Genomic DNA, 19,433 nt, shown 5'->3' on the forward strand with positions numbered 1-19,433 from the left:
TCACAGTTTTCATGCATCTTGGCATGTTCTCCTCCACCAGCCTTACACACTGCTTTTGGATAACTTTAAGCCTTATACTCCTGGTGCAAAATGTCTAGCAGTTAAGCTTGGTTTGATTGGCTTGTGATCATCCATCTTCCTCTTGAATATATTACAGAAGTTTTCAATTCAGTGGTCTTTTGTTTTTTTTCCAGAGCTGTAGATGCTCTAAACTCCGATTTGACTTACTAAAGTTTCATACTTTTTATGTTTTTCATTACTTTTATGTGGTGGCGCTAATCAAGTTAATAGGGTAAACCTCAAATTTTGGGGTATTTGCTTATTTAGGAGTATTTGATCCTCTTTAGTAACATAGATGCCATGAAGTATCATATATACTGTAATTGTATATCTTACAAATATATATAGAGTATTGCAAAATATCAGTATAATGATATCATCGTTATCATGGACAAAGCATTAAAAAAAAATTCTATTACAAGATAAGCTGTGAATCTCACCTCCTATTTTACACTGTTGCCAAAACGTGCTCCACTAGATTTTCAATGCACTTAAAGGAAAGCACCAGATCCCCAGCTCTGATACATCATCCAACTGACCACTGTGCTGGCCAGCACCAGAATGGGATTGATAAGAGATAGAAGGCCATCTCTCTGCCCAAACAAATATGGCCGCAATTTGCACAATTGTGCTCTCTCGGGCTCAGGCTGCTGACGCAATTGCGGATTTGCTATTCTCAGGCCATAGTGTCCATTTCTCAGTCTGCTGAGCCATTCATAGTGGGATTACTGATACTGAAACATCATTAGCATTTATGCTTATTTATTGCAGTTAATCAACAATACAATGCATTTCATTCTCATCACAGCAGCAGTTTAACATACCTGTGAGTCTGACACCTCAGAGGGTTTCTCAGTCAGGCTGCTGCTTTCGGCTGGAATCAGGTCATTGCATTTAGCGCTGACGTCTTCATCAGAGTAGTGCAGACTGCCCGGGCTGGGCCGCGGTGGAGACCTGCAGCAGGGAGAGAAGAAAATGCAGAGAAGTGAGAGATTAGAGTAGAACAATAAGCTAAGGAGAGTTGGAGCAAGGGTGATATGCTGACATTTTAGAATTCCACTTCTAAAGTTGTGCAGGTATTTAACATTCCTCCATTTACGGGCATTACCACCCACAGTGGACAGCACAGACAAGACAACCATATTGGACGCAAAGATGCAAAGTGACCTCTGCCTTTAACCCGTCTGAGCAGAGTGAGCACATGTGCCCGAAGTGGTGGGCAGCCGTCGCTGTGGTGCCTGGGGAGCAGTGAGGGATAAAAACCTTTCTCAAGCCTTGTTTATCGAACCAAGGTATTAAACAGACAACACTCTAGTCAATTAGCGTATCTCACAATTCAGTGCAGTGTTTGTTAGCTTTCATGGGATATGGCAAAAGTCATGGGACACAATACTAGTGCCAGTTGCCATATTCATCTTAAGTCTTCTTATTCACCATGGAGTGTTCAAACATGGATTGGTTTCTGAATTAAGCACAAAACAAAGCAGCCAATCAGAACGGTGGTCTACTGATGTACATATGTATGTCCTAAAGTCACTCACTAAGAAAGCTGCTCAAGGCCGCCACAGTGGTGGCTTAGCAAACTCAGGTATTTAACCCATAACCTTGTGATTAATACCTCAATTGACCAACTCAATCAACGCAATCAACCGAAAAGTCTGAAATCTCCACTGTAAAAGAAACAATATGATTAATTTTGCTTGTTGGCTTTAAAGGTCGAAAAAATGACTTATAGCACATTGGATCTGAAAGACGATTAGAAACCTGACTGGTTAACTGGCTAGAGAGCATTAGCATTTCACAAACACAGCGAAATGTGATTCCCATTACGAAATTAGTGCATTTTCCCCCCATTACATTCCATGCCATGGTCAGTAAGGAGTGTAATACCATTACGCCCTGAGGGTCTGCAGATGAAAGCGTAGGCTAATCGCTTTCAGGGGATTCACCAGAAGCGCACTGTAAGCCAGACGGACAGACAGAGAGCAGAAGAAAAAAAAAAACAGATAAAAACAGGCAAGCTCAGAGGAACACGAGGAAGAAGCGTTGCTTTCACGGAAAAGCCATTCATAATTGGCCCCTAATCTCCTGAGCTGCTCTGATCTTTCAGCAGATAGCGAGCCGTCTGGTTGGTATGTGGAAAGGGCCACGCCAACCTGTGCTCTCCAAAGCATCACGCTACCCAAATTAGACCCTCGGGCAGGCAAACAGCCCTCGTACAAGAGTTTTCTCAGTTGATTATAGCTGAATGAGGACCCTCATGCCATCCAGGGCTCCCTCAAGCCAGAGAGCAACAGATGTTTCACTGAGCTTTTCTTTGAGCCAGAGGAAAAAAACATTTGCCTGCCCTGGAAAAAATAGTGCTTAAACTTCAACTCTTGGACTCAGCTGGTCCGAATCAAAGTAGACTGTTTTTCTGAGCTCCAGCTTACTCGCTTTGTCCTAATGAGCTCTGCTGTACTCAGAGCCAAGGTGGCTAGAGAGGCTAGCTTTTGAACTGAGAAAGAAGGAGGAAGAGGAGGAGGAGGAGACCTGCCAAGAGTCTCTGTGCTGCTTCAGTTAGCTTAGCATATAAATCAAAGTGAAATAACTAGCGCAGAACAAAGACTCTGAACTGTAGGCATGAACGGAGGTGGTAATGAGATAAGGAGCATCAGGTATGTGGATGGAGGCTTTAACAGCTGGGAGGAATTTTGCTAAGTACGACAAAGGGAGGGTAGCCGTGAGTAAGCTAATGAGCTCGTGCTAAGTAGCTAAAAGTAGTGAGAAGGGCAGAAGAGCAGGGTTACCAAGAATACAAAAATACAACCTGTCTTAGGCTGTCTTAGGAAGTTTATAAATTTCCTCCTCTAAACTGCTAAGCTGTCTTTCCATTTATAAATTAATATTAACAATAATTATCCCCGTGTAATCAGTTTTGAAAACATTATTCTGCCATAGCATAAGGTGGGGTTGCAAATCCACTTGTGACACACTCTGTAGACTCAATAAAGGTGGTCCGAGATGCTTGGCTTCTTTTCAGTAGAACAGAAAGGAATGGAGCAGAGTGAGCACATGTGCCAGAGTGGTGGGCAGCCATTTCTGTGGTGCCCAGGGAGCAGTGAGGGATTTCTCAAGGCTTTCTCAAGCTTTGCTTGAGAAAAACGGTCTAAAGCGCTGCCACTATGAGCGGGAGGTCCCAGGTTCGGCATCAAGCTGGGTGGGTAGATGGCGCTCTCTCCCCACATCACTAAGAGGTGATGTCCGTATCACAGGGCGTCTGTGAGCTGATGTATCGGAACTGAGTCGCTGCGCTTTCTTCCAAGTGTGCTGTGATGCTACTCGGCAATACTGCATCAGCAGCAGCTCGAAAAGAAGCGGTGGCTGACTTCACATGTATCGGAGGAAGCATGTGCTAGTCTTCACCTGGTGTGTTGGGTTTTACTAGCGATAGGGGGAGTCCTAATGAGTGGGTTGGGTAATTAGCAGTGCAAAATTAGGGAGAAAATGGGTAAAATTCAGTGCAGTGTTTGTTAGCTTTCATGGAATGTGGCAAAAGTCTGAGATGCTTGGCTTCATTTGTGTAAAGAACGGAAAGAAATTGAACCACTGGGTCCATGCTTGTATATTGTAAAGTAATTTAAAGATGGCTATGAACCTGATACTCAAGATAAAGCTTTATGACATATTTAAAATCACTGGTAAACTTGGAAATTGGAAAAACATTAATTTAACAGTTGGTTTATGGAATAATAGTACTGGCCCAAATCGTTTGGATGCTGAAACAAGGCTCTGGTTGAGGAAGGGTTAACCCAGAGAAAACAGGGCCCCCTGGATGAGCTCATAGGGGCAGGGGGAGGGGAGTGTTCTGAATTTTAAGCAGTTACTTATTCATAAGAGACTGAGCCGTGTCAAGCAGCCCAACACCCATTTCCATCCATCCAGCATCCAGGTTCTTTTTTTCCCTCAGCAATAATAATCCCATGCATGTTTTATTTCTCACAGCATCTGTCTGTCTATCATAGTAGTTATCCCCCTAATCCAGCACTGCACATTTTGGTGTTTTCTCACAATCAAGTTGCCTGATTCAAATAAACAAAAAAAAAAAAAAAAAAAAAATGAAAAGGGCTTTTGAAATGAGATGAAACGGACATGTTAACCAAATGCTATAAATTTAATGTAAACTCAAGAGACCTTCACTTTTCAAAACAGGGTACACATGTTCTGTATCGTCGCTGTCCAATGAAAAACTAGTATCTACATTTGTATACATTTTTGGTTTATTACATAAGAAGTAAACTAAAACACACACAAAATTACCTGAAAGAAACTCTGTTTACATTGACTTCCATTGAAAGATAAGAAGTTCTCCTGGCCACCTCACATGGCCTTACGTACGTACGTCACACGTACAGCCTCTAATTAATGGTTGTAGCTTGACTTTTTTGACAATTCACGCCACTTTCATGCCAAACTTTATTTGGCTTCTCTAGAGGTTTTCTACCTTACTTAGAAAAATAATGTTTTGTGATGAGGTTGTATGGTAATGTGTAATTAATATTATGAGTCCTCCATAAAGATTATTGTGCAAGCAATGCTGTACAAGTAGAATTGTAGAATAGTGCACCACCTACCAACATATGGACAATTCTCTCCATGTGTTTTCTTATTCTTCTTGACCTCCACAGTTCCCCTGAATTGCGTTTTCTTAAAAATATTTTACACTCCAGAAATTTTAAGCTAAAATAATAGCCTGTATTTGAATCTTCTTATAGCAGGGGTGCACAACTCCAGTCCTGGATGGCCAGTCTCTAGGAAGGTTTGGTAGTGACCCTACTTAAAGGTGCCTGATTCAATTCGTCATAGTGGGAAAACTTGCTAACCCGATGACTGACGGCAAAAAAAAGTGGTCAGTCAATCTCAACATGTGCTGAACTGTATATTACCAGTGAAGTGCTGAGTGCAGCAGTAAAGAATGTAAAGCAGACTGAATTAAATAAGGCAAATTACTACATCTATCAAAAATTTCGACAGTTACGTTTTTTTTTTGCACTATAAGGTGCACTTAAAATCCTTTCATATTCCCAAAAATGTACAGTGCACATTATAATCCGGTGCACCTTATGTATGAATTTTACCAATCAGGTTTTAAGGCGTAGTAAAGCCACTCTGCTGAAGTACAGCTTTATAAAGGAGTTTGAGTAAAGTTTCTCCAGCAGCAAGGCTGGAGCAGTAGTAGCATTAGCCACTAACTGCTGCAGTCGCACTTTCAACATTCAGAGGTGAGTATATTGGACTGTAGCCTGCGTGTTTATCGTGTACTGCTAGCTAATAGCATCCTGGCTTACCCGAACACTCAGAGCTCGTCAGTGTAGCGCTGTCGGGTGGCAAGTGCTGCTTACCATAGCTAGCGCTGATGTTAACTGCACTGTATTGGAAATCTAAGCTTACTGAAAATTAAAAATAAATAGAAGTGCTTTACTCAACCAAATAAACAGTTTTCAGAAGAGAGAATTTAATTTAATAATTTAATGCGTTTTATGTATGAAAATAGACCAGAAAATAAACATTAATTGATAGTGCGCTTTATAATCCGGTGCACCTTACAGTCCATAAAATACAGTAAGTACAGAGTGATCTGTGATTGTATGTAATAGTCTGTATCCAGATGTTCTGTTGTAATGTTCAACTGTTCATGAGTGTGATGATGTGTGGGAAGAAGCTTTTCTGTATGCTGCTTGAAGGAATCCACAGAGGGAAGCCTGAATCCAAATATTTTACAAACGTTAATCAAAATGACAAACTTAGATGACATAGCCAATCAGCCATCAGAACAAGAATAAAAATGAAGAAATGTAATGTAACGCTATTTCTTTAACGCAATTCCTCGTCAGCACTGATTTGTCCAATCCTTGCATGCGTCTGCAACCTGGCACCTTCAAAGACCTCTCTCACTTTCGCCCTCACCCTTCTTTCCTCCCTCCCTCACCCTCTTCCCTCATCCCTTCCTCCCCCCACCCGTCCCTGGAGGGGCATCTCCCCAGCAGCCCTACATCCAAGTTCAGCTCTTCAAAGAAGCCAGGAAGCTGCTCTGTCTCCTTTGATCCCACACAGGCCTCCTCAGCTGGGTAGCGGACCAGTGCAACACACACACACACACACACACCCACAACACCACCGCCACACCCCCACCAGCGAATTCCACTCGAATAGCCCCGAAGTATCCTCTCCAGTTACTGCTCACAGGAAGCTCACCACGATCCCAGCCCTCCACCCGTTCACGCCATGCGGTCCTCTGACTCGCCCAAAGGCGACGTGGCTGCAGACCGCTGACCTCAGCACAGATAAGGGCTGTACACAGAGCCCGCGCCGCTATCTGTGTTTGCACAAACTGCGCTGCACAAACTCCCAAAGCAAAGTGCCCTTGTACTGAGAGAGCACGCTGTCCATGTGCACCAGAGCAGCAGAGGAAGAGACCTTGCCAGAAGCACCACAGTAAATATGGTCCAGACTTTTCACCAAGGCTAAGTACACACAGCCTGAGAAAGTGCAGAAATAAAAAAATAATTCCACACCAAATCCAATGTTTATTTTTATTTCTGTTCACATTAGAAATCAGTCTTCAGTATGACTCATATGCACATGGGCAGAAGAGCAACGCTTCGCGGGAAGTTTCAGTTTCATCTCTGCCAGTTCAGCTGAACCAATGAGTTTATTATAGAGAATTTGTTTGAGGAATGTTATTCTTTATAGTTTATGTCCTTTTAATAAATGTCAGGCTTTTTTAGCCACGTCTGTTCACTGCATTCTACAGAGCTTAAAAGCTGTCATATGTAATTTTCTTGATTTTTAGTAAACTTTTTTTTTTTAATTTTAACAATGTGTTTTTGTGTTTACATTTATATGGTAAATTGTTTTGTTGAACGAATACATTTATAAAATACAAGCTAACAATTTTTAGATAAAAAAATCTGATCCATACATTTTCTGATCTGAAATCTGTGTTGTGATATGTTATATAACATAACAACATAGTAATGGTAACAATAACAATTTGCAATGTTCAGATGAAAAAAAAAATACATTCAATTTCAAATGTAAATGAATCAGATCCATTTAAATTCAAATTTATTTGATTAAAAACTCAAAAATACAAATTAAGGTAAACGTCTGGAAGATACATTTAATTATATGTCTCTGTAAATTTATAAAGCTATTTTGATTTTTTTGTTGTTGTCAATAAACTTTACCACCTCCAGTTCAAAACACAAAAAAGCATTGTTAAAATTCAAATTCATAAATTATGGCAAAAAAAAAAAAAAAATTGCAGTTGGTCTGCAGGTCTAGGTTCAGCAACAGTATGTGCTGAAAGAATGAGGTCAGCTGACCACCTGAATGTACTGAATATAGACCAGGTTATTCCATCAATGGATTTTCTCTTCCCTGATGATATGGGCATATTCCAAGAAGACAATGTCAGGATTCATGGGGCTGGAATTGTGAAGGGGTGATCATTTTCACACATGGATTGTTCACCACAGAGTCCAGACCCATTGAGGATCTTTGGGATGTGCTGGAGAAGGCTTTACCATCACCAATGCTGAAAGATCTTGGTAAAAAATTAATACAACACTGGATTGAATAAATCTTGTGACGTTGCAGAAGCTTTTTGAAACAATGCCACAGTGAATGTGCGCTGCTATCAAAGCTTAAGGCGGTTCAACCAAATATTAGAGTATGTGAACTATCAATACCACATTAAAAACCATGAAATGGTATGTATTTAGTGTTTACACTGCTACATAAACCACACATCTGTGTCTCTTGTGACGGAAAAGATCAGATTCAGGCCACATTTACCCAAAGCCCAAGCCCAAGAGTCACTCTTTGTCTGGAGGAAACAAACGAGATCCTCATACTCAGACAAAAAATAGCCGCTTTGTTTTGGAGCCATTACATAAATAGCAACGTTCTACAGTGTGCACTCTGAATGTCAATAAGACTCAGACAGGGGGGGGAGTGGTGGTCTGCCCAGTCTGTTCGTGTTCCTTTCGGTTGACAGATTGCTCTCAGAGAGCAAAAAGGGGCAACTGCCATCAGAATCTTGGCCAATTCTCTACTCAATACGTTTAATGGAGGCCGGGGAGCTGAATTTAAATCAGCTGCAGGCTGGAGCTCGGGGGAAAGAGGACTCAGGGCTCAGGATGGCTTTGCTTGTAGAGTCTAGGATACTTGGGTGAAGTCAGAAAATCAATTGCATTGCAATTTATGAAATTTTGTGCTGGGCAAACACTGTGTGTCCTCTTCAAGAATTTAATATTAAATAAAAGCTTATTGAGATAAAGAGACAAAAGGATTTACTAGTCACTTTTATGCTGTTCTCGGTTTATTACAACAAACTACACTTAGAAAAGAGTGCAGTGTCTACCAGAAGATTTACTTCACACTTCATGCTTCCCTCTGCTGACAACTTTTGTGGAGATGTGGATTTCATTTTCCAGCAGGATTTGGCACACTGCCCACACTGCCAAAAGTACCAATTGGTCTTTTACAATATTCTAATTTTCTGAGATACTGATTTTTGGGTTTTCATTGGCTGTAAGTCATAATTATCTATAATAAAAGAAATAAACACTTAAAATAGATCACTCAGTTCATATTTTGAACTAAATTACTGAAATAAAGTAACTTTTTTTATTTATTTTTTCCATTACCAGCTTTCTAATCCTTCCTATCACATTAAAAACACCATTCCTTTTACATTTTTTACATTATGTTACATTACATTACATTTGGCAGATGCTTTTGTCCAAAGCGACTTACAGTAGTGAAGGACAAAAAGGAATAGAAGGTAAAGGTAAAAACACCTTTAGATAGGGCCTAAAGTAGGTCAAAGGGAAATAATGGGATAAAGGAGTAAAGGAGGGAAAGAAGGAAATGAGGTAAGAAGAAGTTAGTTTGTAAGAGATGTTAGGGGTGTTACATTTCTTGACATAATAACAATCAGGCCATTTTTCAGAATTTCATTAGGAATAGACAATTAGAACTGCTTCAGAATGACACTGAATAAAATATTTTTCCACTCAAAGTTCAGATATACTTTTGGTCCTGTAATGTTTCCAGATTAGATATCTTAAAGCTTTTTCATGCAAACAGCAATACACTTAAATCATGCTCACTGAAGCATCAGGGGAATACAGGGGTATACAGACCGAGTGTAGATGCCGTTCTTTCTGCAGAAGGAGTTTTTGACAGAGAGGCGTCTGTTGTTGAGCTCCAGCGCTGGGAATCGGCCCTCGTCCAGCCTCATCATCTCTCCGTGGGAGAGGGGCAGAGACGTGCAGTTTGAGTGACCACCTGCGAGCAGGACCAGACAACATGCACTTATATACAGTGTTGCAGTTACAGTTTTACTGTATATAAAATATCAGATCTCTTATTTGATATGAAAACAGCACTCAAATTGGGATAGTACCATCATAGACTAGTCAGTTCACTTATTGCAGCACATCTGACCCAACTAATGATGAACTAATAATTAACAAGCCCTCGCTGAGGTGAACTTTGTGGAAAAAAGGTCATGCTAGAGCAAACAGGACAGTGGTACTCCAGGTGTATTTCCTAGTTGAAATCAAGTACATAATATATGAGTGGGATGGCATGTGGGAAAAATGTCACAAAATATATGTCAGGAAACCCAAATGTCTAAACACCTTTTCAGTTCAAAATGTGTAACTCATATATTATATAGACGTATTACACAAAGAATGATCTATTTAAAGCGTTTATTTCTTGTATTGTTGATGATTATGGCTTACAGCCAATAACAACCCAAAAATCAGTGTCTCAGAAAATCAGAATATTCTATAAGACCAATTGGTACATTTGCCAGTGTGCCACGTCCTGCTGGAAAATGAAATCCACATCTCCATAAAAGTTGTCAGCAGAGGGAAGCATAAAGTGCTGCTTTAAGATTTTCTGGGAAAACACTGCACTGACTTTAGACTTGATACTTGATAAAACACAGTGGATCAACACCAGCAGATGACATGACTCTCCAAAACCATCACTGACCATCAGTACATTTTGCTTTGCCAGGAAAATCTTACAGCATTGATCACTCTGTGTGTAATACATCGATATAATATATGAGTTGCACATTTTGCAAGTTAGCAAGCGCTAGTCAGCCTCAGTTAGCAGCACTAGGCAGCCCTGGTTAGCAGCCCTAGCCAGATGCGGTTAGCGATAGTAAATGCCGCCCGATAGCGGTAGACTGAGGAACCCTGAGTGTTTCGGTAACCCAGGGAGCTATCAGCTAGCGGTTCTTCTCACATAGCTTGTTTTAACACGGTCAAGACACATACTACAGTCCAGTACACAGTACTTACCTCTGAGCGGCGAAAGAACTAGCGCTGCGGTTAGCGACTAATGCTAATACTGCTGCACCCAGCCTTAGTGCTGGAGAAACTTCACTGAAAACTCACTCTTATAACACTGTACTTCAGCAGCTCAGTGGCTTTATTGCTCCTTAATACCTGACTAGAAAAATGTATATATAAGGAGCACCGGATTATAATGTGCCCCGACTATTTTTGGGAAAATTAAAGGATTCGAAAAATATGGTTGGATTTTATGAGTGATTTAAAATATGATATTTAAAACATGGAAAATCATCCATAGTGACTTAGTGAGAGATATAGCACCTCTGTGGCTATAGCTAATGACCCCTCCACACATATTTTAGCCTGTCAGAGTGATCTCACTCCCTGCAGGCCACTGGGACAGACTGGACCAAGCTAAAACAAACAGAGAGTTAGGGGCAGATGAACGGGCTGGGGTTGGAGGGCCAGAGTGGGGTGAAGGGAGGGGGTAGTGGTCCAGGTCCTGAGAGTGGTCCATTGTGTCTTGCACAAGAACTTCCCTTGTGCTCCTACACCAATCCACAGCCCTGTTTAGTGACCTCGGCCCTGGCACCGTGCTCCGAAACGCTGACCAAGCTTAGAGGCAGCCATGTGAGAACCAACCAACCCCCCCCATCCCAAACACACACACAGTCACACTCCTGACCTCTCCGCCATCACTCTCGCTCTCAGAGCTGGAGCACATGTGTACAGTCCCAAAGTGATTTCTCTCAGGAATTGTGTGTGTGCCTAAATCACTCCACGCTCGGTTAAACGCTTGTGGTCCGTTTTGTTAGGCTTGAAGGTCGTCTGTAGGTGTCCTGCTAATGATGAGGGAATATCTCCATACTGTATACATTCTATGTGCTCTTTACGTGTATTAAAAGCAACATTAAGTATAGCATGCTTGCTTTATTAGAACAACGTACAGCCTCTAAAAGAGGATTCGGCTCAGTTTTACTAAAAACGAACGGCTGGTGGAGCAATGGAGACTTCAGAAGGGGAAACTCAGAACTCAGAGCTCAGTAGCTCATTCACTCATAGTAAAACCAAAAAGAAACAAAGGAGTGAAGTTTCTGACTGAGCACGCTCTCTCTGACAGTACATAACCTGGAAGCGGATTCATCCACTCTGAAAGGAGACCGCATCACACCCTCCCAGTTTAAAATGATTCTTCCGCATGCTCGGTGCAATTACCCATTTTCACCAGAGAGGGCCCTTAATCCCCCAAATACCAAAACTTATGGACATCAGCTTTAACAAAATCATTGTGATGCTCCAATGACAAACTATGGAACAATGGAAGTATAGAGTTATTGATATTCTGTGCTCTGCAGGCTGCTAACTGCACTGTGTAACTTTGGTAAAGCAGGCACGGCCATGATTATCAGAAAACCATCATCTGAGTGATATTCATGTAGAATCCTGTAATATTGTGTTTCCACCTCAGTTCACATTTATTATTTCACTTTCAATGATGGTTCAGTATCTCTCAGCTTGTCCAGAAATGCATGTGTAAAGTGTTCTCTTCTTAAAGGTGACTTAAAGTGCAAATTAGACTTCTCAACTGTAAGAGGCTAGCAAAACCATTTGTCACATAATGCTGCTTAATCATCAACTATAAAATAAATAAACACTTAAAATACATCTATATAATATATCATCACTGTCCAGTGAAAAACATTTATCTCCAAAACAGAGAAAAAACCATGTAAACCTTCAATGTAAGTCAATATAAAAAGTCAGTTTGGTCCGTTTAAGAAATTTTGCCACAGTATAAGGGAAAGTTTGTCTGTTCGAATTATGTAGTGAGTGTTTTTTAAGTGTTTTTTATAGGACAGCACTGATATGAGTTTCACATTTTGGACTGAATTACTGAAATAAAGTAACTTTTATGTCCACTCTGCTCTATAATCATCAGCTCTGTGTCACACAAACATCAAGTTCAAACTTATAATGGGAAACTAGCCAAGTTCCACAAGCAATTTCTTCTTTTATGTTACAGTTAAAATAATAAAAGCAATTCACCTGGCCTATCGCTGATTGAAAATACTGTACGTGGGTTGCAATTGGACAAGCTATAATTTCACGTTCAGGTACAGCGTAAGAATATTTGAGATGTTTGGGATGGATTATTGTGGGACACCATTTGAAACCTCTACAACTCTTCTTTTGTGTTGCAATTCAAATAAAAATAGAAGCAATTTAGAACCTGTGAGTGCCTGAGACTGGACAGATAATGGTGCACATCTGGTTTTAAGACATACCTGAATCTGTCTTCTTGGTGTATTTTTTACTCTGCCCACGAATGATGAGGATGAAGATCAGAAGGAGGATGAAGATCAGGCCTACAAGCGCTATCACCACCAGAAACCACCATTCCTCGTAAAACGGAGAGACTTTCTGAGCTGGGAACGCAAAAGACGGCAACTTCAGCAAACAGGAAATACATAACTGTGAGCTGTTTCTCATCTCATCTAAATCCTTTCTCACCAGATATGGAAGGAGAAGGAGCACTGGGGGAACCGTAGCCGTAGTCGTTGACTGCGATGACGCGGAAGTCGTAGGTGACCCCCTCTCGCAGCATGTCCAGGTTCAGAGTGTAGGATGTCACCTCTTTTGGGATGTCTTTGATAAGGATGTCCCATAATCCTTCATCTGAGGGGCATATAAACATGCAGATTTATCGATCGTTCATCTTCTTCTTCAGCAAAGGAGGTTCTACACTATGATTATAGTGGGTAGTTTTGACATAATTAGAGTATTTGAGAGTGGTTGTATCACCGGGCTCCGGACCTTGCAAGTCTGTTCATGCGAATATTAAAATAACATGCTGTTTGCGGCAGCAGATGTAGATAGAAGAACACAACAGCCACCATTGCACCATTGTCATCAAGCAGTGATGCCCTTCTTTTCCTCCGTCATCATGTTAGTGCCAACACCATTGGCAGACGGCAGTATGGAATAAAATTACATGCACACTGACCATATCAACAATGCAAAAAATCCAATGCTTAGAGGCTCACCGGATGGTCTGGCTTCTATGACATAGCGTGTTATGGGGGATCGGCCTGGGTCACCGCTGGTCCAGTGGAGGGTGAGGGCTGTGCCATAGCGAGAGATAAACGGCTCACCTGGAGGTCCAGGAGCCCCTGTATCAACAGTAAAAAAAAAAAAAAAAAAGTCAAATGAAGAACAATTACTATATTATATTTAGCATAATGAATGATTTCATGCTATTAGCTATAAGACCAAGCTAAAACTACAGTAAAAAAAAAAAAAAAAATCATGTGACTGGTTTCCTTGACATGGATTAAACCTGGTCATATGCAATATGGTCTAATACAAGCTTAATCCGTGTCCAGGAAACCAGCCATAAAACAGAAAATATAAAAAACTCAGACAGCCAGACCTTCTCCTGGCCCCGTGGTGATGTTGGCCTCCACCTCTGGCCCGTAGGTCAGGGTTTTGGCACGGATGCGGAAGTTGTAAGTCACCCCGTCTGCCAGATCTTTGATTTTCATCCACAGAGGAGCAGAGCCTTTCACATCCACTGTAACAACCTTACTGACACCTGGAGTGTGAGGAGAGGAGTCTGTAAAGGAGACACTACAACTCTAGATACATGCTAAAAGCGAGAGAGAGAGATCTCACACACTCACACACTCGCACATACACACACTGGGCCATGTTTTAGCGATCTATGGCGCACCGGTCAATTGCAGATAGCGCAGCTGGATTTAGGGCGTGTCGGAGTATAATATTAATAACATGTACCATCAGTGTGCCAGTAGTCATTCCCTTTAGAGTAGAACTCTGGGGTAAAATGGACTTTTGGCTGCAAAAAACATAGGTGCGCCACTGACTGATTAAAACCCTGTCACACAACAGTCAAACATTAGGTCCATTCCTATAGGTGCGAAGTCTATGTATATATATGTCTATGTTATTATCAGTACAGTGATGGTGGCGCTCGGAGCTGAAGCTAACATTATAGGATGTAAACAGAGGTTTTTAATAAGCTTCTTGTGCACTTTTTAAGTTATTAATGCCTCCTGTTAAATGTCAGGGCTCTCCGGATTCTAGCAAGGATGTGTGAAGCTACTTTGAGCTGGATAACAGTGGAAAAAGCGATTTATCTGGGCAAATTATGCCCTGTGTCATCCAGTCTGAAGGGTGTTTGGACAAACTGTTACATTTTCTGGATCTCAGAACACTGTGGGAGAATAGAGGTGGGCTATTCTTCAAAGGTTAGTACTTTCTATCATGTTTTACTACACCAAAAGCCCATGTAACATGCTCACTGACTTTGGCATGTTTGGCATTAGAGCGTTCACGCTGTGAAGTTACTCCAGCAGCTCATTTAAGGGAACAGCAATGTAATTGTTGTTTAACAAGCAGAGGTGAATGGCACTGGGAGCACCTATATGAATGGACTTTAATGATTGACTGTTGTCAGGGTTTTAATCAGACAGTGGCGCACCCACCATGCCCATCAGTGTAGATTTATTCCTATTCCTATTTATTTTCCGATGCTATTTTGATGGAATTAAGGCGTGAAAATAGACTGTAGACGGGGTGTAAGGTAGCAAAGAGCATTGTTACAGTTACATCGTTACATTGGCTGTCATAAGGTTGAGGACACTTTGACCTAAAGTAAAGTCCTTTAGATTCAGATTTCTTTTACCACAATGTGGTAATGTCCCAGGGGTTCTCACTGTAGTGTTAGCATTAGAGGTTAGCACTTTGTGCCTAACTTCCATACACTCCCACGTAGCAGTTTTAGTGTTTAGACTGTTGGCTTTTAAGGCTTAACACAAGACTGTTACATCATAGTTTGGGTGTTTTGGAACCCTCTCGTTTTTAATTCCTGGCTTGTTTATGCCAGATTCTCTTTTGAATGAGAACACAACAGTGTTGGTTGTTGACGGTGTGTCAAATCCATTTACTGAACACTCATTATTCAACTATGCCAAGAAAAATACAGTTCTCCGTTCTAGTTATCGTCATTCTAAGTCACGTGACGGCAGCCACTGCAGCTGTTCAGACTGCTGCTAACACACTGCTGCTATCAGTGGACAACTCAACACTGAGTGTCGGTTCCGTTCTGTCAGTTAACAGACCACCGCGCTGATAGCATCATGCTGAGTGATGGCGGGTGGGGGGAGTGTTGAGGAAGAGTTATCCCACCCACCCAAACAGAGTGAGATAATTACTCTTTCACAGCTCTGGCTTTGGGAAATCAATTCCAAACTACGCTACAAGTATTTCTTTTACTTCTATTGGTCAGATATATGTTTGTACTTCTTTAATTTTAGAAAAAGGTTAATAAAGTTTTATTATATCTTATTTTAATCTAGTTATGATTCCTTAAGCATTTGATTCTAAAAGCAATGATTATTTTAAAACAATTTAAAAAATAGGTGTCCCCAGACTTTTTACTTTTTCAGTGTACATTTAATATGTTGTATAACCTATGAGTTTATGAGAGGGAAGAATTAGTGAGAGAGACAGAGAAAGTATGAGATTGTTTGTGAAAGAGAGATAAAGAAAGTAAAACAGACAGATAAAGTGAGAGGCATAGAAAGAAATGTGTGAGAAAGTAAGTGAGAGTGAGAGAGAGTATGAAAGACAGACAGAGAAAGTAAGAGACAGAGAGTCAGAGCAAGATAGAGAAAGCGAGAGAGACAGAGTAAGTGTGAAAGAGAGAAAGTGAAAGAGAGACAAAAAAGTGAGAGGCAGAGAGAGAATGTGTGTGTGAAAGAGAGAAATGGTGTGAGAGAGTAAAAGAGACAGAGAAAGTGTGTTTGTGAGAGAGAAAGAGGGAGAGAGAGCAAAGAGAAAGTAAGAGAGAGGAAAATTAAGAGACAGATAAAGTGTGAGAGCAAATCATAGAGACAGAAAATGAAAAAAAGAGAGAGAGACAGAAAGTGAGACATAGAGAATCAGAGAAATGTGTTTGTGAGAGAGAGACAGAAAGAGAAAATAAGAGAGAGAGAGAGAGACATAGAGAAAGTAAGAGACAGAGAGAGAGAGAGAGAGAGAGAGAGAGATGGAGAGACAGAGAAAGGGTGTTTGTGAGAGAGAGACACAGTAAGAGAGAAAATGAGAGAGAGCAATTATGAGAAAGAGACAGAGAGAGACATAGAGAAAGTGTGAGAGCGAGTGATAGAGACTGGGAGAGAGAGAGAGGCCCTCTGTAAACATACAATTTTCACATCTGGCTGACACAGCCACCCCCCCCCCCCCCCATTTCTGACCACTCTGGAGACGTGAGTGAGCCGGGAGCACAGGCACCCTCTTTTACCAATTACCCAAGAATCCAGTAAATATCCAGACGTAGACGTGTTTAAACCGTGTCTCGCTCAATGACAGGGCGAGAAGCATCGCTGAGGTACGCCTACTATTAAATGTTCTGCCTTCATCAGAGCGGCACACAGCCTGAACTCATTTAGAAAGTGAAGTTCAGAGTTTAGATGGTGGTGATAGCGGGAGAGCGGGGGGTGGAAATCATAAATCAAGCAGCCGTATGAAGTCTGTCTGGTTAATTTGCTGGAATTTTCTCACCGTCGACGGGCGTGCACGGCTCGTACACCAGCCGGTAGCCCTCGATGATGCCGTTCGGCTGCTTGGGCTCTCCCCACGACATGTTGACTGAGGTGGTGGTGAGCTCACTGAAGTGGATGAAGCTGGGAGCGCTGGGAGCTGTGGAAGGAAGGACACAAACACACAAACACAGACACACACACACACACACACACAAAAAGAAAAAAGATTCAGGGTGTTTACTCAATTACGACAAAGAACAATGGTCCGCATTCATCAACATCTTTCAACTTTTTTATTTAAGAAAAGTCCAAACGAAAAGTCCACGTCAGATTCAGGATGTGTTTTTAAACCACAGAATTGCTTGCAGCTTAGCTTTCTCATAATGATGAATCCCACTGTCCTCATATATTGAACAAATCCCAAACAAATAAAACAATAAGCAATGTCAGAATCTTTTTTCTTTTATTTGCATAAGTTGTTTTTTAAGAGAAACATTCTTCTTAATAATGATTGATGAATAATACTATGTTTTGACATTGGATGTTGGAATTTCCAGCTTTCAAGAAGGAACTTTAAAGAGACACTAAACGCTAAACCATATTTTTTTCAATGATGGTTTGAAGTAATGAAACATACCAGACCTGCTTAAAATGTTTATAAACATCTCCTAGTCTTTAAAAATACATTTAACTTAATTCAAAATACACCAAAAAGTTGAATAAGTTGACCTTAACTTAAAATGAATCAAAGACTTGAATAAGTGCACCAAAAATTTAAATAGGTTGACCTAAACATAACTCAAAATGAACCAACAAGTTGAATAAGTCAACCTTAACTCAAAATGAACCAAAATGTTGAATTAGTCGACCTTAACTCAAAATGAACCAAAATGTTGAATTAGTCGACCTTAACTCAAAATGAACCAAAAACTTTAATAAGCTGACCTCAACTCAAAATGAACCAAAAACTTTAATAAGCTGACCTCAACTCAAAATGAACCAAAAAGTTTAATAAGTCAACCTCAACTCAAAATGAACCAAAAAGTTGAATAAGCTGACCTTAACTCAAAATAAACCAAATAATTGAATATGTTAACCTCAACTCAAAATGCACCAAAAAGCTGAATGAGTCGACCTTAACTCAACATTAATCAAAAAAGTTAAATAAGTCGACCTTAACACAAAATGAACCAAAGGGTTAAATAAGTTGTACTTAACTCAAAATTAACCAAAAAGTTGAATAAGTCAACCTTAACTCAAAATGCACCAAAAAGTTGACCTTAACTCAAAATGAACTAAAAAGTTGAATAAGTCGACCTTAATTCAAAATGAACCAGAGTTGCCTATGTGTACCCTAACTCAAAATGCACCAAAAAATTGAAAAAGTTGACCTTAACACAAAATGAACCAAAGGGTTAAATAAGTTGAACTTAATTCAAAATGAACCAGAGTTGAATAAGTTTACCCTAACTCAAAATGCACCAATTTTTTTTTAAAAAGTTGACCTTAACTCAAAATTAACCAAAAAGCTGTATAGGCTGACCTTGACTCTAAATGAACCAAAAGTTAAGTAAGTTAATCTTAACTCAAAATGTACCTAAGAGCTGTACACACTCCATACATTCCAAATGCGATTCAGACTATGCTAAATGGAGTAAGCTAGCATTAGTTGCTACCTACATTAGCCTTGTAGCTAGAGTACTACTGTTTTATCGATTAGGTAAATTCAGTCACGTCTGATCCTTTCCGGCTTTCCACTTCTTTTCAGTTCTTCTGCACAGAGTTAAAAAGTTCTCTAATCCCGGCCCAAAGTTACAAAACGACTTTTCGATTTGTTCTACAATCTCATCACGGCCGTCTGGGATCAGGCTGATCTTGCAGCAACGCTCGCCTCTTCTACAGCAGAAGCAAAGGAGCTTGTGTTGGCTGATCTCCCAGGATCTCAGCACTGAGCCTCCTGTCTGCCTTTCTGTTCCCGCCATCGCCTCCCTGCTACACTGTCAAGAGCTTTTAAGGAGAGGAAACTCTAGAGAAAGCCCTTTTTCTGCCCAGACCACAGCGGAGAGCATGGGACAGCGGGAACACAGAGCTCTTTGTTCCGTCCTGCCAAAACTCACACCACATGCCACCCATACCATCAACTTCCCTCCAGCGCTCTGTCACGGGCTTCCGGCCCCGGGGCCTTCCCATCCGCAAGTGCCAAATGACTCCCTGTAACAGTCAGATCCCATTAAAACCACCCAAAACTCGAGCCTAAACACAACCCATCTCCTTCATGTCTCATTATCATAGCGGTTATGCAGCCAGCGAGATGCATGATCTCCTGCACTGAAATTTTATAAGCTTTTCTACGGGGAGCTGTGGGAACGGAGTGGGCACAGAGATCTAGAACATTCTCCCAGGCCTTTTTTTAAATAACTGTATTGTGTTTTATCATTTAAGGAAT

At 40.8% G+C, this 19,433-nt stretch overlaps 1 protein-coding gene across 1 annotated transcript in view; it reads right to left on the minus strand.

Annotated features, from left to right (window-relative positions):
- Positions 1–19,433, minus strand: part of sdk2a (sidekick cell adhesion molecule 2a) — a 277,542-nt gene that overhangs the window by 8,400 nt on the left and 249,709 nt on the right. The window contains 7 exon segments of the mRNA XM_022673506.2: positions 885–1,014; positions 9,252–9,396; positions 12,707–12,847; positions 12,933–13,097; positions 13,466–13,591; positions 13,852–14,013; positions 17,007–17,144. Coding sequence (XP_022529227.2) covers positions 885–1,014; positions 9,252–9,396; positions 12,707–12,847; positions 12,933–13,097; positions 13,466–13,591; positions 13,852–14,013; positions 17,007–17,144 — 1,007 coding nt within the window.

The sequence above is a fragment of the Astyanax mexicanus genome, chromosome 19, assembly GCF_023375975.1.
Source record: "Astyanax mexicanus isolate ESR-SI-001 chromosome 19, AstMex3_surface, whole genome shotgun sequence".
NCBI classification, from domain to species: Eukaryota; Metazoa; Chordata; class Actinopteri; order Characiformes; family Acestrorhamphidae; genus Astyanax; species Astyanax mexicanus.